At 44.4% G+C, this 20615-nt stretch overlaps 1 protein-coding gene across 1 annotated transcript in view; it reads left to right on the top strand.

The window, feature by feature from the left end:
• Positions 1-20615, top strand: part of pard3ba (par-3 family cell polarity regulator beta a) — a 217656-nt gene that overhangs the window by 39724 nt on the left and 157317 nt on the right. Inside the window, exons 4-5 of the mRNA XM_049570235.1 lie at positions 3843-4017; positions 16031-16137. Coding sequence (XP_049426192.1) covers positions 3843-4017; positions 16031-16137 — 282 coding nt within the window. The remainder of the gene's footprint in view (positions 1-3842; positions 4018-16030; positions 16138-20615) is intronic.

Below are 20615 nucleotides of genomic sequence, written 5' to 3'. Positions count from 1 at the left end.
TATCTTACCCTGCAGACTTTTTATGACCCTGTGCTGGCTACAGGCCTAATGCATTAGGTCTTGGGTTGTCTGTCCATCCATCCTTCTATCTTTCTGTCTGTCCATCCCATTTTCATGAACAGCATATCTCAAAAACCCTTTGAGGGTGTTCTGCCATTCAGGCATTTCCTTCTTTTTGGCGCCCTCTTTGGCAGTTTACTGAATTGCGCAGGCTTCCCAAGAGGAAGTCCCATCGACAGGAAGTCCTACCCACAGGAAGTTATAAAGCCTAGATAGGGTTCAGGCCTCAGTATCAAACCATTCCAGCCATCAGAGGGTTGTCTGCTGTGATCTTTTTTTCGCCTCGGAAAGCATTGACTGTAAGCTCGAATCCCTTTGCTACCATCTCAGCAACCAGTATTTGTGAGACCTTTTTGTGTTCGTAGTTGGAGGAAGTGGATTTTGAATTTGTTTGTAACCATGTGTTTAATTCAGCCATGTTGATTTGTCACTGTTAAGCATTTAGCCTTCACGCTGTCAAACCACTTAATATATATTGTGAAAATAAACTCTTGTGGTATCTCTGAGTTTCCTTTTTGGTTTATTCTCAAAACTGTGTTAACTATGATTTTGCCATGCGAACAGCGATAATGCTCACGATGCTCCTGCTAACAGTGCTAATGCTAAAGATGCTAATGTTAACACTGTTCATGTTAACCAAGCATGCTAATTATGCTAATGTTAATTATGCTAAGCGAACCATGCGTGTGCAGATGCCTTCCCTTTGTACAGACCTTTGAACGATATATTTTTTGTTATTTTAGTTTCACTCCGTGGTCACAAAGTTGAGTCGGCAATAAATAAAGGAGCTTGAATGCTACATCCTGACTCTGATGTCTTTGTGAATTGGAGTTTGGCTTGCTGTCAAACATCCACTTGGACATTAGGATGAACTATGTAGAATTTGGTGGTCAAAGGTCAAAGTCACTGTGACCGTGTGTCCCTCTCATTCTTATTAACACTATTTCTCAAGAAAGTCTCCAGGGAGTTTCCTCAAATTTGTCCTACTGTCATTACCCATGTAAGCCCCTCTTCCGTCCATCTATCCTATTTTTGTGAACGCAATCTCGAGAATGCCTAGAGGGAATTTCTTCAAATTTGGCACGTGTCCAAGGTCACTGTGACCCTGCATACGTCTCAGTCTTGTGAACCCATACTTCAAGAATGCCTTGAGGGAATTTCCTCAAATTTGGCACGGACATTCACTTGCTCACTAATTAACTGATTAAATATTGGAGCAAACTTGAACATCAGGATGAACTGTGTAGAATTTGGTGGTCAAAGGTCAAAGTCACTGTGACCTTGTGTCCATCTCATTCTCATTAACACTAAATCTCAAGAAAGTCTAAAGGGAATTTCCTTAAATTTGGACTCAAGGATGAACTCATTAGATTTTGGTGGTCAAAGGTCAAGGTCACCGTGGCTTCACAAAACATGTTTATGGCCATAACTCAAGAATTCATACGCCTATTATGACAAAATTTCACACAAATGTCTAATTGGACAAAATGATGACGTGATGGCGTGATGGCAGGTCAACTTACCTGTGACATCATAATGTTCTGCAAAAACACTTTTCAGGTCAGTGTTGACATCATATCTCAGGAACAGAAGCAGAGACATTTGGTCAGTGCTGATTTTATAGATCCTCTGTGCTGTGGGGGGCAGATGTTCGTGAATCATCAACGTATTGCAGCAACATCCATACTGGAAGCATTCTCCACTGTCATGGCTACATATGAGTCTGAACAGACTTGGATTTAAACTGCAACTAGACTGGTTGTTGGAGGCACACAACAGCAATCTTATTTCTTCTTTGTACCATCCGCAAGCTTTCATTTTCTTCTTTTGTGGAACTGCATTTGCTGCTTTGAATTCAAACTTGTCAGAAAGTGACAGGTTGCTCAATCAGTGAAGATCCGCTATTGGCCTTTTATCACGCTGACACTCTTTGTCTCACCTCAGTTTGACCCTCATCAGCACCCATCAGCTGTCAGCTAAGTTGGCACCCTGTTAGTCCATACGGACCTGGGTCCATTTCAGGATTACAGGTTTTACTTTTCTGTTTAATGAATTAGTAAATTGTGTTTTTGTGTCTGATAGATCTTTGACTCGGAAGATTTCAAACTAGATTGCGGGTCAAATAAAAGGTGACAGGTTGCAAAGTATGTGATCAATGCAGTCCTAAAATACACTGCCTTTAAAAGGTCCATTTTTCTATACTCCAGCTTGTTCCCAATGAAGCAATGCATGATTCATTTTGTTGATACTTTGTGTTTGATTGAGTGATGAGTGGAAGCAGCAGGGCGGCCTTCATCTGCATCACTCCCTGCCTGTGTCAGCCATAAAAAATAAACTCCCGGAAAGCAAATCATCATCACCCCTCCGCACATTAAAAGAAGTTGTTGTTGTTGTTCGAAGCGAATAAATGGTTTTTGAGGGGAGCTCATCACTGTGTCTCCGTACGCGCTCGCCGGCGTGTGTGCGCGCACATCACATTACGCTCCGAGACTTCTCCTTTGATTGATGCTGTCAGCGAGTTTGGAGAAAGAGACAGAGGCTCAGGAGGGAAGGAGATAAGGAGAGAAAGAGGAAAGCAGATAAAGAAGAGAGAAAGAGCTCAAGAAGCATCCATCAAGCGGCCAATCAGATTGTTTTCCTGGCGTTCGGTCTTTTCTTTTCTCTCTCTTTCTTTTCTCTGCGTCTGCCAGCCCTTCAATTCCTCATCTTTTCTTTCGCTCACTCTCTGTAATACTCACACACACACACACAAACACACACACACAGCAAACGAATCTCCTTTGCATGGCGTCGACCAGGTGTCACGAGGATATTGAATCACGGGAGGTTGAGGTGAGAGGCGGCGTCACAGCGTGATGGATGGTACATATTTTGCCGCCTCCTCCGTGCTTATTGTTTGCACACACTTAAACACTCACGCACACACACACACACACACACAGCCTTCGTGCTCCTTCGTCGTTAATTGACATCCTCCACTCATCTGTTGTTTTATTTCCATCCCTTGTTCCATTGCAGTTATTGCTTTTCATTAAGTGGTCATTTCCTTCGCCCGCACCGTCTAATGAGAGCGTCACGCCGCCACGCGCCCATTTATCAAACCACGTAGCCGCGATGGCGCGGCCCCGCAAGTCAACTCACACACACACACTCACTCCTCTTCGCTCTATCTGCCATCATGTCCCTGTCTCAATTAGGATTGTTTGTCGTCCCTCTGCCCTCCATCCCCTGTTCATTTGGCGCCCCCGTCTCTTCCCGCCGCCTCATTGTGGCAGCCGTGTCATTGTGTTTGACAGCTTCTCATTCTCGTGTCAGATCTCATTTGACTGCTAATTTCATACATACACACCTTGCCTCGCCTCGCGTGTTAACTCCTCTGAACCGGCCTGTGCTGGTCAGATTTTTTCTGTCCTTTGTTGAAAAGGAAGAAAGTTGTGGTGTCGCTGAAGTGGCATCTGCTGGCGTGTTCTGCACTGTAAGAGGTTTCAGAGCGAATGAGCTGTGAATCCAGCTCTATTTGCTCGCCTCACACACACACATCTGCACACTTGGCAGAACGAAGCAGGTTGCATCCCCACTGTTGGCAAGATAAATCACATAAAAGCCTCTCTGTGATCATGGCACAGTGGAGACGCTATATAACCTGGCTGCCTGTTTCCAGCTTGTTCATGTGCCAGAAATCGCATTGTTTCGACTGTCACGCTCATCTTGAGGAAAGCTCGTTCATTTCAGATCGTGTGAACATTATGTTTAATATCTTTGACTCTGTGTGTCTCTTCCAGCTGGTGGCAGTGTTTGACGTCCAGCACGACAGGACAGACAGTCCAAGAGAGACCATGTCCAATGGTTACTCCAGTGCCGCCCCCAGCCCTGAACCCCTCCACTACTATCCCCACCTGGAGTTCCAGGAGCCGGGCACAGGAGAGATCGAAGTCAACGAGGCCATCCTCAAACGCAGTATGTCAAACTGTTTTCCTCTGCACAAGGTTTCAGCTTCATCTCATGAAAATATTTTCAAATGAATAATTCAGTATTCTGTCGAACAACAGAGGTTCCAGTTTTAAATTTAAGAGATGTTTCTGCAGAAATCTCAAACACCTGACAAACTAAAGCTCAATCAACACTTTGCCATTTTTGTGCATGTGAGAAAGTGTAGCGTGCTGAGACAGCCGGAGGTGTGTGTGCGTGTGTGTGTAGGCGTGTGAGAGAGAAAGTCAGAAAGTACATTATGGAACAGCTGTAAGCTGAACCTACTGTGTAAGGAGAGATTTTTGCCTGTAACTTGATTGCGTGTGAAAACAGATGCAGTGTTGACGCAGCGTTCTCTCCTGTCATCCTCGCTTAACGTTCTTTACTTAGTTTGTTCTTGTTTTCACACGTCGCTCAGACTGAGAGCCACAAATGCGGCGCTGCGGGGTGTTTTTGTAATATATTGTATAATGAGGACTGAAAAGCATTTAGCTAAAATGTCTGAGAGAGACTTATCTCAGTGTCACTATTCACTTCTGTCCAGCCACTGTTCTATATTCTAAACCGCTATTTGCTATGTAAAGATATATAGTGGAATAGTGGCGCCTTGAGCAGGGAATGAAACCAAGGAAAGACAACACTTGTGATAATACAGTATCCAAAATCTAAGATGATATCCAGTGCCATATCACGATACTGGCAGTGTTGATGTATCTGCCAGCCCCATCGTTGCATAGACTTCTCTTGAGTGCAGTGAGAGCTCAGGTAAGACAAGTTCGAGAAGAGAGTGATGATGAACAACCTTGTTAAAATAAGAAAAGTTGACCCTGATCAAAGATGACAGCTGACTCAGTTTAGTAGAGGTTCAAAATATCATCAGAGTGATGTCAGTTCTCTCTCTGAATGCTAAAGAAAGACTGAAATGTCTGTGGGAGAACGTGTCTTCTTCTGTGTTTATATAAGTCCTGCAGGAAGGTTAGGACTTCAAGTGTGTTCTTGTAAAGATTGGGAGGTCAGTGGTTACCAGCAGAGAATATTTTTGACCATGTTGGTCTATCGGTTAATCTCACTTCTTTTCAGTTAGTAGCAGTACGAGCACTCTGTTGTGCCACATTAAGAACAAAGCTAATAAGGTATGAATGCTATACTGGTTAGCTAGCCTTTGCAGCTCTGCTCTGGTAGGGTGGGAGCTAGCTCATGACCCGGCTTCTTTAGCGTTTACCTCTGGTGGCGCTGTCCTGACTCCTGATAGCAGGACGGCTTCGCTGTGGAAACACTGTCCGATCTCCTCCCATGTTGCCTCGGTGAGTTAACTACGACATTTTGAGCTGCAAAACCTTGTTAGCATTGTTAAACCATGTTATCCCTGCTTGCTCTGTTAGCACCACTTGAGCGTTAGCATGGCTAGTGGCGCTAACATACGCTAGTTAAGGCTATTGTAGCTCAAAATAAGGCTGCTTACTCACCGAGGCTAGCTGAGGTAGATTGGGGAGTCGCCACCGTGTTTCCGCAACAATGCCGTCCCACCATCTTGGGATGGTGCCTTTCCAGCGGGAAACATTATCACAAGATGAGTCAGTCAGAAGCCTCAGGGCCTCTGGGGAAATATCTGCTCTGTCTGGGCGTCAGTCTCTTTTGGCTACAGATACATTTTACTGTAAATATAAATACTTTACATGTCAGTTTTTTCTACGTCAGTGCCATGCATTGATTAAGTCTTGAATGACAAGAGAGGTTGGGTCTGTCTAATCACCGGGCCACCCAGTCACCCCTTCATTTTCCTCTCTCCATCTGTTGGCCACCAAACACACATACACACACCTGCCCTTTGCCATCTCTCTCCCTCTGCCCACATTTGCCCTCTGCCCCATTATCTGCCCCCTCTTCAGTCATTCCTCACCTACTCTACTATTCAGCTTCAACCACCTGCCATCCGGCTTGCCACCCGGCGCTCTCGACTCTGACCCATCACCCCCACCCCCACCCCCACCCGATACCTCCCCGTCTCCGCTTGGCTTCCAGCTCTAACTAGATTAGCACTGTAACCTGTTAGCATGCCCAGGGTCCAGCCGAGCGTGAATGGACTAATTTCAACCCCCCCACCCTGTCTTTAACCCAGTGGGACCTCTTCCTGCCTCCACCCCTCCCACCCTGCTCTCCACCCCTGTTGAACCCTGACTAACTTAGTTATGATGTGACCCTGTGACGCCCCTCATATAGAGCCAGACTCATGCAATAAGGAGGCTTTTGTCATTCAGACATGCATGCACACACAGGCAATTTGACAAAAGAACCCCAGCATGCGAGTTAACCAACCCCGAACCAGTGTCGCCCATCCACTGCTGGTCTCAGGGGAGTGTGTGTCTGTGTGTGTTTGCTGCAACAAGATTGGTTAAGTGGGTGTTTCATCACATCTAGTATGCGGACTGTTTGTGATAACATCAGTTTTGGAGATTGCGACAAAGGGATGATTATAGTTGGGTAGTTTTCAATCAGGCAATTTTTCTTTTGCTAGCCAGACACCCATTAACTGGTAACTAATCAGTTAATTTTTAAGAAAAAAAACAAAATGAAGTGAACTACAAGAGGTGCTTTCCTTCAGGTCAGGCAATGAGTCAGTGAGCTTTAGCACCATTTTTTCGAAGTGCTATCCATTTATAGTTGATATAACTTTGTCTTGTAAATGTCTCGGCTTTTATTTTATTTCATACTATGTAGTTTTTTCTGACAGACGGCTTGCCGAAAATATAGTCGCCACTGCCCCCTCTCTGGTGTCCCTCCAGTGAATAAGTCATGCTGACTCTGCTAAGGAGCTAAGAGTGATAACATACTTGACAGTGCTAAAGGGGTTTTGCAGCTCAAAATTGAGCTGCGGGTGATCTTGGGGGAGACTGGAGGATGGGCACAATGGGCCATTCCCAATTCTCTTCCCTTAATCTTACCCCTTGGTTTCAAGTGCACTCGCCAGATAGATTCAACGACAAAGTGGTAGTGTTGAGGGGTAGGGAATTTTACCTACGAATTGGGATGCCACTTCATGTAAATTAGCGTAACAGACGTGTTCACCTACGTCACGTGTATCGTCGACGTAGGCTTCTTGCACGGAGAACTGTAGATTTTCATGTCGGCTTGGAATTTTTGCATGCTTATTTGCGAAAATAGAACTTAAAATTGGGCGATGGCTTTCTCATTTGAGGCTGCCATCTTCCTGGAAAACTCGCCTGGCTGGATAGTTTTGCAATGCATCCTGGGAAATCCAATCTTCCCCTCAGTTGAGATGGGTTCGTAAGTGTGCATTGCATGGCTCTTCAAATTAAGTGGGGATTTTAAGGGCTGAAAAGCACTTCCCTAAAGTTCGGGACACCCTAGCCCTTCGTGGGGACACGCAAAAACAAGGGCTAGGGCCAAATTTGAGGGGAAGTGTGAGTATTGGGACGAACCCAATGTTTCCACAGCAACCCCACTAGAGGTTGGGACTCTTACCAGTGGTAATTGCTGAACGAGCAGTGACGCTAGCTATCTCCCAACACACCAGGGTGGTGCCGAGTACAGAGCGGCAGAAGCTAGCTAACCAATGTAGCTTCAATACCTTATCGGCTTTATTGCGGTGCAGAAAAGTAGTCGTACTGCTGTTCTACTAAATGTAAAAGTAGCAACGTTGAACAATAGACGGAAATGCATAGCTAGTCAAAAACATACTCCGTGATTAGCCGTTTAGCCCGATTAGCCTGTTTCCAGTGCCAGCAGCGTCTCTAGTGTCCATCATGTGTAACTGTCTTTAAATTTGCTTTGTCGTCACATGAATAAGGTGCTCCTCATAGCTTCAGATCTTGCCTTACTAATAACAAATTAAGACTTGTCCCACAGTATTAAAAAAACAGCATCTGTGGCATCATCAGAACTTTATTCTGCTCATGTGACAAAATAACCCAGTTAACAATATGCACCTATGGCGACAACACCCTCCCAGACATTAACCCACTTATCAACAAATCGTGTAAACTGGGGTTACCAAACCATGTGAACGCTTTAATCACACTATCACCTTAATCGAGTTACTTCCAATAATCTGGTTATAGTGTGCATGTAATCGCACTGAGTGGCAGTGGACAGGACGAGGCGTAATTCAGTAATCAGTCAGGCATCAAAGTGTTTGTGTGTCAGGTTGGACTGCTTGTTTGAACAGGGTGATTGGACTTCACACTGCCCCAGTGGGATGATTAGACCTGCATTGATCCGCTGCTACACGGACACACACACACACACACACACTTCTAGGAAGAGAGTCCTTATCGCATCATCCCATGAGCAGCCTGAGCCGGGTTGCTCTATCGATTGGGAGAGAAACAAGACCACCCTGGCCTGAGGCATGAAAACACACACACACGCACACAAATATAGAAACAGTAGACACAGAAGCACAGCCACTCTTTGTGATAAATGTGCATAAAGGCACACACAGTGATTAACGAGTACCGTGACACACACAGTCAGAAAGAAACGTGGTGCATCCTTGTTTCCATCCTGCCCCGGCAGTGAACTAGCACCGCAGAACTTTCACAGAACTGAAAACAAGACGAAAATTCTTAAAATAAATCTGTGTTCCCAGAATTGAATAAGCAGCCTCGTTAAGCAGAGAGTCACAGATGGAGAGTCAAAAGAAGATGTAAACACAGAATTGGCAAAGTTCACACGGCCTCTTTAGGGTCTCTCCAGTTACACGAGTCTCAACAGTAAGATAAGGGAGGAACACAACCGGGGTGTGTTTCAGTGTGTTACCGTTTGTTTCTCCAGCCTTGAAGTGGTCGCCGAGATGAGTTTGGTGGGTGACGTGGATTTAAAGTTGCAGGGTACCTTGTGGTTGCGGCTGTACAGTTGGCATCAAATTAGGCGACCTAAAATACACCCAAAGTTATAGTGCTTCCACCTCCTCTCCACCCTTTTGGCAGGAGACTGCATGTTGGAGTCAGAAAATGTCTGTGATCTTAAAATAAATGAAAAATCTGCTCACGATGCACACAGGGCATGAAATGTTCAGCTCCGGAGGGCGACGGATGCCACACTGCTGATTAGAGACCAAGTCTCTCTGTAGCTTCCACAGATTTTGTTTTTATCACTTGATCAAACACAAGACCTGTTTTAGATCAGAAACAATTTGGTCAAGCAGCACTATTAGATTCAACAAATTATCATCTAAAGCCAATGATTTCTGCACCATAGATGTGGAACACCTCTGTTTTTGACCTTAAAGGGATAGTTTGGATTTTTTGAAGTGGGGTTGTATGAGGTTCTTATCCATAAACAGTATATTACATACAGTAGGTATCAGTGGGCACACCCCCAGTTTGGAGAAGCAGGCACGGTGGAGTCTAATATGTAAGCTAAGCAATGTATTGCTGTGGATGGGGGCCAGCAACAAAATATATTTTAGCCACCTAAAAAAGTCCCACCAAAAAAATCAATATCAGTCTAAGTGTGTACTATATTGAGAGTATATTCACCACTTAAACCTTTTTTGTCAGACAGCTTGTTCTGATGAGGCAGCCGTGAACATCTGCGGTTCTACAGCTACTCTCGTCAAAGCTACCAGACTCCATTGACAAAAACAGTAATTTTAGCTTGCTGAACATGGGAGCTGCGTCTGTTGCTGCTTCGATCAATCGCTTAGTTTTTTAGTTAGTTTGTGATTGTGATTAATGTTAATTAACCATTTTAAGCACCGAATTCACACAATTACACAGATTTACGAACTATTCGAGGCAGCAGTACACCAGCAGCTCCTGTGTTCAGCTCTGTTAAATCACTGTTTTTCTCAATGGAGTCTGGCTTTGAAGAGAGCAGTATAAAGGCTTCATTTTCTGGTTGGAAATCACTGTTTGACATTAAGGTTAAGCAGTGAAAATACTTTCAGAGATAGAGTTAAGTTAAACTGATTCAGATTTTTTTTAGGTGGGGCTTTTTGTTGCTGGCCCCCATCCACAGCAGTACATTACTTAGCTTCCATGTTAGACTCCAGCCTGCTTCTCCAAACTGGGGGCGTGCCCACTGACATCTACTGTATTAAATATACTGACCATACAACACCAAAAATCTCAACTATCCCTTTAAGAATGCAAAGAATAATGCCTATCATACACTAGAGGACTTTAAAGACTTTTAAAAGTATAAAGTCAGCTAGCTAAAGACAATGCGAGTTATTAGTCACGATATAAGATTTCCACAAAAACTGGGGATCTTGCAAGGTTCCCATTTGCAAGACTACAACGAAATTCCTTTTGATGTCATTTCCGGTCAGCCCCTGTTAAACAATGTTACACCAAATACCCTTTAATAAATATGACATGTTAACAATTCCTTACATGTCCGCAAAAACATATAACTGTAGAAACACAAGATAAAGGCTGTCATATGTCGACAGTATTGTCAATTTTACATTTTGGATTTTGCCCAGAATGTTAAGAGGAGAAAAAGATTGTCTTAAGACAGCTCTGACTGAGCTTTATCACCACCTTACACCAAAGTGTGTGCAAGAAGTGTGCACCAAAGTACAGTTCTTATGATTTTATTCCGACATTGGGAAATTTGTCTGCGACAGTAGCAGCCAAGGAAGTGTCTTATATGCCAGACACACTCATGTTGTATGTACAAATAGAAGATGTATGAAGCCCTACTTAAATCTCATTAAATTCCTCTCAGTAAACACCATCCAGATTTATGAATGCCAACATTTAAAAATGCTGTTGTCATGGAGATACCACTCCACATAAGTAGTTCAGTTAGTTGCGGGTGCATGTGGACATATGGCACTATTTTTCAGGCATGTAAAAGGGTACACTCTGTTAAAGCCTTAACCCAAGCTAAAGCCTATTTCCAGCAGCCCAGTCACCTTTGATTAGTAATGGCTCCGAGCCAATCTTGTTTATAACCCACCAAACAGTGGCTGACCTAAGAGAGTAAAACTGTCACTCTCATCAATATCTCTGACCCTCTGTGACACCGTTTGACCCTCCGTAGGTCAACGCAGGTCAGAGGTCAAAGCCAGTGACCCTCAGGTTCCTTCACATGGCCGGGCTCTGGGGCTCTAAGTGGTGGGAGGATTGATGGAGGTGGATTTGACTCCACTGGATAAATGGAGGAGGATTTATAGGGCTGACCGCTGGCTAATGGACCCTGACTGTGACCATGAAGCGGCCTTGGTCACTTCACAAACTTGCATCATTGACATTGTGGTGAAGTATGCGTGCTGTCACAAGCTGAGGCCTATTTGTAGAGCTCATTCTGAAAATCCATTATATCCACTTTGGAAATAAGTGTTTTACAGTCCATCATTCAGTATCTTTAAAATCTACAGAATCCAGTTAAACAGGTGCGGCTATTTAGTCCGGCTGGCCTTGCGGTAGTGAAGGTATTTTGCTACTTAATGTACTGTACCTATTGTCCTTGCAGTTTGATATAATGTGGTGTCTTTCATCCCTGTGTAAGAACAGGTGTCACCTTTTCCCATATGGTGGAGGAAAATCTCAAGTATTACCTTAGCAGACCTGGCTCAGAACAAATATATGGATATGTGTGTGTGTTTCCTTTTTTAAAACCTGCTTGCTGTTGCTGTCTGTATTCTCACTGCATTCCCATGAATATACTAGACAGGTGGGTACAGGAGGGAAAGCAAAGAACCATTCATTAAATTTAACTGCTTTCTATACATGGCCCTCCAAACTTGTGAACGTTTACATGTGTTGGTCTGGAAAATGTAAAGACGCAGAAATAGTGCTCTCTGAGGTTGTCGGGATGAACACACCAGTGGTTTGGACGTTTTTGAGGCCTCCCGAGTCTTTTATACTAAACTGTAATGGCAGTAGAAAAGACTCACAAGAGGATTTCCCTTAGGAAGCAGCATATGGTAAAGCACAGAAAGTGCAGTAGTGCTATCCCAGACCTGTGTAAGAGAATGCGATAAAGTGAAGAGGTTCTGGAGGGAGATGAAACAAGCTCTGGAGAATGTATTCGGCATATGTTTAATATTTGACCCAAAGTTTTGTTTTCTTGGTTTACTTCTGATAAGCATCTCTCACCCAAGAACGGTGTTGCTGCTTCAGATCTCTGCCTGCTTGCAAAAAGAGTTATCTAACTGTCTTGGAAGAGGACTGGTAAACCAAAGCTTATTAATAGGATTGAAGGATTGTCCATAACTCTACCTTTGGAAAGATCAAGTGTATTTTCTCCTCACGTTCCTCAGTGCGCGCTCTTATTTTATTTTGAAAATTGGCCGGATTCTCTTGTCTTTTCTGTGTCCGACTTCCTGTTTGGTACGATCCGCTCTATCCAGCTTGACAGAAGTGCTCGTGGCTCCCGTGAAAAATAGACCAGACGCCGAACTGAAGCGCTGCCTCCGCGGGCGCTCCGCTCTGCTCGGCGGCCTGTGTGGACAGTCAGATAGGTTAACATGGGCGCTGACTGAAAACTGCCTGCACTGCTGGGCGCTGCGCTTTGGTTCCGCGTCCGGTGTGTCCAGGGCGTTATGTCAACAATGCTACATGAAGCAGATGAATGACTTTTTTTCTGCAGTACCTACTGTGCAGTCCGCTGCCAAGTGGGCAGGGGTGGTAATTGCAACTGGTCAAAATGACCGGTCAGTGACTGAGAATATCCGGTTAACGCGACCCCTGGTCTCGGTTCACTTGCAAGTGAGCCCTGGTACAGTGGGAAATGCAAATGGACTATCCAGTGAATCAAAGAGAGGAAGTGACGTAGAGTAAATCCTTGCAATACCTCGCTCGGCGTCTGTTTAACCACAGCAGCATGTCATAGTCTCTCTCTCTCTGCCGTCTTTTTCGGTTTTCCCCGCCCAGTCGAACTGCCCCTGGACTATCCTGGTGTGAAAACGTCCTTATTTTGACTTACATACTTATGTTAACCTAGGCTATGTAATGTACTTGACTGACATAATCTGTTGGATTGGTTATTTGTAGGCATGATGAGAGAGATTGGATAGGATTAGGGTAGGAACATCAGGGTAAGCCAATCAGAGTAGGGTGCATCTTGCCTTCGCTACCCTGTGAAAAAAGACTAGCAGTAGTGGAGGATGAATAGGTCAAACAAACCCAGGACTTTCCCCCAGAAGACTGCTGCTCCTGTCCTGTGCGAACACAGAAATCAATGCTAACCTATTTTAATTTATGTAAGTTAACCTAGGCGTTGAAACATACTTAAGTGATATCACGTAAGAACCAAAGAACCCCAATTTTTTTTCAAGGAGCTGTTCTTTCCTTTCCATAACGCCGTGTTTATAATTAAAAAAAACACAACAGTGCACAACCGAACACATTTTTCAATACCCTAATCACTTCATTACAATTTTAATTTTGTGTCACCGAGCCTACAGGCATAACTACATAACTCCCTGGATGCAATGGACGTGTTAGTGACGCGTTAGTGCTGTCCAGTGTGTCCAGGGCGAAGCCTAATGGTACGGGTGCATGGATGTCTGTTCATCTTTTCGTTCATGTCCTTATTAATGCACACTTTATAACTTGCTTGTTGGATTTATTAAAAACGAACGAATGAAACTAAATGTCTTTGAATATCTTTATTATCATTTAAAAACGAAAATTAAAGTGGCCGGTAAAAATAGATTATGACCGGATTTTTATGACCCTGTCGGTCAAAATGACCGGCGACGAAAAAGTCTAGCGCAACGTCTGACTGAGACCCCCAGTTTTCAAGCGGACCAGGGTTGGCTCGTTTGGTCCACACCAGAGTTCGAGTGTGTTCACACCACTCCAAACGAACCGAACTATCCGTGGAAGCGGACCAGAGTTCGTTTAAAGCAGACCAAATAGCGCCAGTGTGAATGCGTCCTAAGTCAACACTGACTTTTGCTTTCACACAGGACATGAACAGCAGTCTCCTGGGGGAAAGTCCTCGGTTTGTTTGACCCATCCATCTTCCTACTTTGCCTTGCGCTGCCTCTCATTGGCTTACACTGATATTCTTACCCCAACCTTAACCAATCTGACTCCTCATTCCTAAACCTAACTGATCTAACAAAAGAAGTAGACGAGTACTAGCCAATCAGAGGTAGAGAAGGGTGGGTCATGACTTTGCCATCCTAGGAAAAAGAAACTGGCACCCTGACTACAACTACACAGCCTTTTTTCTGGTTGGACCTTCTGCATAGACCCCATAGCATCCCAAGAGATGCTTCATGCAAAATACTCTGCATGGTTTGACCTATTTTAGATACTCACAAGATAAATAGATAATAAGATGATATGTCAGAGGGCTGTCTGATGTATTTTATGTATTTTTCTGATGCCTTTTGATGCCAGCTCTGAGAAGGTACCTTTATTTCCCAGATGTTTCTGTGTTAAATCAAAGCACATTTCAGTATTGCAAATTATATTGTTCCCTGTGTAGTTTCTGCCTAACATTTGTACATGAGCTCTGCTTTTCTAAATCAGATTAGACCACATTCTGTTGATTTCCTCAGTAAAGCAAAAACTCAGGCTGAGGAAAAGCAGGAGATTTAAACCCTCATTAAAAGGAACCAGCATTGTGAAGCTTTTTGTGCTTTTCGACACCTTTGAATTCTCTCACGTTGGTGATAGCTAGTCAGCATTGTGTCTTTTAACTTTCACTGTTCGTAGAAGCGAGAAGAAAGTGTGAAACACAGACAGATGGAGGGTGAGGCTGGGACTTGCAACCAGTCCAGCAGAGAACAACTGATCATTTATGCTCATTAATAAAGATTATTAGGACGACATATCTAAGCTCAGCATGTGGAGCTTGTTTGAGCCATAAAGGATATTTGTATGTGTGTCTAGTATGGTTGGAATGACCATTAGTCATCTGTCTGCAATCATAAACCACACACACACACACGTACATGGAGACCCCTGCCCGTTCCGTCTTTCCTCCGTGTTCTCTGACTCTGTTCTCTCTATTCTGACCACGTTAGACCAGGACCCTGTCACTGACCCTCCAAAGAGAGATTGATTACAGGGAAGGAGAGAATTTTGTTTGCCTTCCCTTTCTGTGCGTCTCAGTTTTCGAGGTTTTCTCCCTGCTTCCATGTCACTATCTCTCAGCTCTCCCTTTCGCTTTTTTGTTTATCTCACATTCTCCTTTTTTCTCTCCCCTGTCTTTATTTTCTCCTCTGTCGAGTTAAATTCGAAAAACACCCAGCTACGGGTTTTACATCCACAAATAACAGTGCATCCTTTGGGGGTGGATATTAAAAGCAAGAGGCGGCACAAAGGTCCAAATTAGATTCTTTTGAATTGTTATATTGTGGATTCAGACCTGCCCATGTTTCCTCTCCTAGCGTAGGGGTGGTGGCAAGTGTGTGTGCATGTGTGTGTTTTGGGAGGCAACAGCTGGTCATATGAAAATGTGCCGTGGGTTTGGGGGCTTGGGTGTATTGCTGAAAGGGGTTTGGTGATTGTTGATCCACTCTCAGGGTTTAGAAGTCATCTTGAAATTAATTAAAGCCATTAATTGTACATTTATTTACCATTCAGAGACTGATTTGTTTGTATTCAGTGCTATTTTCTAATCCTTGTTTCCTGTGTCCGTTTTTTCCCAGATATTCCATTAGCTTTCATCTTCAAATGCCAACAGGCGGCCTAAACTTTTTTGTTTTTTCACTGCTTTGGTGTCAAATGCTGTTGGAGAACTCAGAGAGCCTCAGGGGTCCGTCTAACCCTCTGAGCCTCCCCGATGCTCATTTCAGCAGGATGCAGGCCAGCTGCTGGGTGTGAAAGTTGCCAAAAGAAAACTCTCTCATTCCTTTCTCTCTCGCCTCCTTCACTCTTTTCTCTCCCCTCCTCGTGATGATGATCCTCAGTGTGTTTGGAGGTTGAGAAATCAAATATAAGATGATTTCTTTGCAAAAGTTCCTCAAATAAAATACAGTACAGTGCCAGCAAATGATGCAACTGAGCAACTGAGACCACCAGCATCTGCTCTTTCTGTGTCTCTAACTCTGTCTTTCACCTCTCAGACACACCTCTGTTGGTGAGGAGCAGCAGTGACCCAGCCTTGGCCCCGTCCCTTGAGATCAGACCCACGGCCTCACCTGATGACAATGGCAACAGGTCTCCTGAGCTGGTAAGTGCCACAGTCGCGTAAAGTAGTTTACACTAAAAATGCTAGTTTATAGTGTTTTTGGCTGGACTGCAGAATGAATGAATGAATGAATGAATTTTGTAAGATTATCTTTCAAAATGTTGCTGTTGTTTCTGGCTTCATCAGGGTTTTCCCTGCCTGTCTAAGACAAAGGCGGGCCGCCTGGGTGATTTTGGCCGCCGCCTTGATTAAAGCATGTGTGTGTGCATGGGGGGCGTTCAGATGTAGTGTTTATGTGCGCACAAACCCATTACTTTCAATGTAGACACGTGTCATGCAAGCTCACAACCCGAAGCAACATGGACCTGCTTCTCCCTCCGGTGTTGTGTCAGATCCCGGTTCCACCTCGGGGTGTGTCTCTCCTACTGTTTCCCATGGAGGTCTGCCCCGTTTGAAAGGTGAAGGAAGTTGTCCATTTTTTTGATATGCAACGCAGCGACGCGTGTAATACCATGCATTGCCAGCAGGGGTGATAATGCAAGCGACGTACTTGAAACTGACCACTGTTTGTTACTCACAGAAGAAGCAGGTATGAAATATGGCGGGCGAGGAGGAAAAACTTTGAGAACTCGTATGGGCACACCCGTTTATATGACAGTTCTAGTGCCCTGCACTCTGATAAAATAGCAGTACTAGCTAGTCGGAATGTACCGGTGACTCTGCTCCCCCCTATTGCACGAGTGATGTATTGCATTTCAAATGTCACCTGCATCGCTTGCGTTCAATGTGTTGACTATGAAAGGAAGTGTGTTGCTCGCGTTGCGTGCGTCGACTATGAAACGGCCCTAAAGCTCAAGCATGTGGGGGCCTCCTTTCATATTTAATAGAGGGGGGCGACCGTATTTAAAAGTACAGCTGTCAAGGTGCCCCCCACCTTGGTCTCGAAAAAACCCAGGGAAAACCCTGTTCATGTGAGTAGAGGAAAAGCCTGCTAGCAACGTTAACATGTTGTATATGTGAGGAAAACATGTCCACCAAAAAGACAACTGTTTTGTCTGCTCACCCTCTCTAATTTGGTACTTTTGTTTAATGTTGTCACTATCAAGCCATGCTTTATGTGTTTAGGTGTTAGTTGAGTCACTTAAACTTAACTGCACTCCACAAAAGCGTTTTGGAGGTGTAATTACAGAGCAAGTAAAGATGCTCACTACCGTAGAAGCCACTTGCGTAGGCTGCGGCGTACAACTATAAATCAGCCTTTACATCACTGGCCAGAGCTAAAGAAGGGAGTATTGTGTTAAAATGTGCAAAAAGTGAGTGTATTTACATGAATTCACATTATTTTTTTGTCTGGACTGCAACAGAGGGCCCAGCTATGTCAGTGAATGCCATCACAAGCCATCGTCTCATTCATGGTCCAGACCTATGCTAGGTTTTGACCCAAACTAAGTTGAATCAGCCTGCTGGATGAATTGCATTCCCGTCTTTGTTATTTGAAGAACACATTGACTTCCTCCTCTGTTTAATAGCTTTTTAAAGAGGAAAAGAACAGAGACAGAGGCGTAGTGTTTCAGTAAAGAATGGACAAAACGTTCAGTTTCCAGCGGCTGAACTCCTGCTGTTCAAAGTAGCTGTTCAAAAGCAGCAACATGTTTCAACCAAAGCAACAGACAATGGAGACGATGTGAAAAATGTAAAAAGAGAGTAAATAAATAACAGATGAATATATCACATTTTTGTTTCTGTGGTGTGTGCCGCTCTCTTCATTGAAGACAGAGGAGCCCAGTGAATATTCCTCTTGTGGTTCAGCTCCGCGCCCCGGGCTGCACTTTGAAAGGGCTGGCTCTCCTCCGTTTCCAAACAGGCCGCCATTAAGGAGGACTTTGTTTGCTGCCTTTTCTTGTCCCTCTGTGGATAAGTGTGTGTGTGTGTGTGAGTGACGGGCAGGACAGAGGCTGTGTAAGGTCACAGTGGTGCGCATGGGTGAGGGGAGCACAGGTAGAGAGAGAGTCCCGCCACGTTCGACACAGCAGTGACTAAGCAGCGCCCAGGCATCAGCGGGCGGCGAGCACACACAATGACAGAGCCCATATTTCAGGCCTCATACCCTTCAAACAGACCGGAGTGAGCAGGCTCATTATAGATGATTTAAGATGTCCTTAAAACAAAAATCTACATCTCGGCGCTGCCTGACAGATGAAGCCCTGCGTCGACCTCAGCAGCCTCGTTTAAACCCAGACAGCTGCTCACTAGCAGATGTTGGTATGTCACTGTTTACAGTGTTTTCTGCTTTATTATATGGCATCCAGACTGTATAATCCACAAATAACACAAGCACACAGAGGAGGACAAAGAGTGTGTGTTTATAAGTGTGTGAAGGGCTAGTAGGCCGTCACAGCTCTTGGGCATATTGAGTCCTGGGCCTGATGGACTTCCATAGATCAATACGCTATCACTTCATCCTCACTCACCCACTGTACAGCTCCTCTGCAAACCCCCTTATCTCCACACACTCACTTACGCACACACTTGTTCCCCCTTTTTGTCTTGGACGAGGTATTGAAAGCTAGATAAAGTGTAATTAAGGCTGATACAGTGATAAATATGTGCCCTGCCCCTTTAATTGATTTTACTGCCTGCTATGGCGCAGGCCAAGGTTGGCCCGCTTCTCTCTGTCTTTGATTCACATGTAGTTTATGAACACGCCGCGCTTAGTCTTTCTGTCTATCAAACAAGCTAATGAAACCAGCAAAAGGCTGAACAGTACTAAATATGCAGTCGGCCCCGTAATTGATTTGGACTTCCTGCCATGTTCCGAGCTCATAAACGAGATATTTAATGCTACCTGCTAACAGCAGGAGCTACAGGATTCTTTCACTCTCCTCCCCTCCATCACTCTCCTTTTCCTTATCCTTGTTATACACTCTCTCTCTCCTTTGCCTCTCACACGTTTGGCTAAATTTCAACACCTCTAGGTGCGGTGATGCAAGACACGTTAACACAGCAGAAAGTCGGACTTTTATATGCTTCACTTCTGTCCTGATGTAAAAAGCTGACACCTTAGCGAGCTAAACTAAACACAGAGTATGTTCCTGTGTCTGTTTGTCGTCCCTTGGGGATTGTAAGTATTGTAAGAATGTGACCGCGGCATTCAGATGACGTGATGGATGCGACAAAGGCCAAGGAGCACTTGCTAGCACTCTGACGCTGTGATCCTGCAGCGCATATCCATACAAACAATCTGTCTTCTACTCACACAGTCGATTCGCCAGCAGCCTGATGTGTAGCAGATGTCACAGCCCAGCTCAGGGGAAGGACTAAAAGCAGAGGACGACACACGACTTTTAACCCTTTCAAAACTGACATCCTGTGAATGGCCGCGGGGGATTGCTGTTTGTGTGATTGTTTAAGTAGATCTAAAATAAGAAGCATGATAGCGAGAACATTCAGTCTCAAACCATACGCCAAAAAAGGGAGGGAAACACTGACTGAATCCAGCAGCAGCAGCACAGGTGATAATCATTGATGCACTTCCTGTTTCCCCCAACAAAAAGGAGAGACAGCCCAAACAGGAAGTCAAGAGGGCTGTCACACAGACGACTACAGCACCCCGAGGAAGTACACAAAAGAAGCACACACCTCGTTACTCATCCGCCTGACAACACACACTCGCACACAAACACCTCATCTCTCATATCTCTGACACACCGCCCTGTCACTCACACACACCTCAGACTACAAACGGCACCCAAAATACAAAAACACATGGATGGCGGCGTGCAGCACAATAACAGAGCAGACAACCTGTTAGTCGTGCTCAGACAGGTTCCAGACAGGTTTCGCAAATTATTTGAGCCTGCCACACTGAAATCACCCAGTGAAGAGATTATATAAAACATAACTACAATATATCTGAGGGGAAATGGCTTACTACCACTAAAAAACTGCAGGCGAAACATTTGAAACGGCTGAAATGTCTGTTTAAGTTAAAGCACTGAAAGTTAAGACACTGAAATAAGTTAAATAACTAAAGTGAAAGTGGTGTTAGAAGTTAAGGTGTCAGCCCGTCAGTGTTAAAAGGAGCTTTAAGTGTCAGCTGAAAGAATTCGTCAGCTCAAATATGAGTTCAAGAAGTTGAAGTGTCAGCCGATGTGTGAGCACAGATGGGGGTCAAAGTGTGAGATGAAGCAGAAGCAGTTGTCACACGAGCAAAGCAGGGTTTTGTCGTGTTTTTTTTTTTTTTTTTACGACAGCTGGCACAATACCTGAATTTGAGTACATTATATTTAATTCTGAAATTTAGATAAATGTATGTACGTATGTTAAAGCGAAAGAAAGCATCCTTAAAGTGTACACAACTTTTCAACTAGTTAGCACGCTAGCTAGCTAACATGCTAACTGCAAGAAAGCATGTTCTTTGTTGATGTTATGCTGCTTTTAAATGGGACTCATGAGCTCGTGAGCGCCACTGCTAGGCTACAGCAACATGGATGCTACTGTCAGCGTCTAGAAGCTACTGA

Source organism: Epinephelus fuscoguttatus, linkage group LG24 (assembly GCF_011397635.1).
Source record: "Epinephelus fuscoguttatus linkage group LG24, E.fuscoguttatus.final_Chr_v1".
Classification (NCBI taxonomy): domain Eukaryota; kingdom Metazoa; phylum Chordata; class Actinopteri; order Perciformes; family Serranidae; genus Epinephelus; species Epinephelus fuscoguttatus.
The sequence above is the reverse complement of the archived record's forward strand: the minus strand, read 5'-3'. Positions and strand labels throughout refer to the sequence as shown.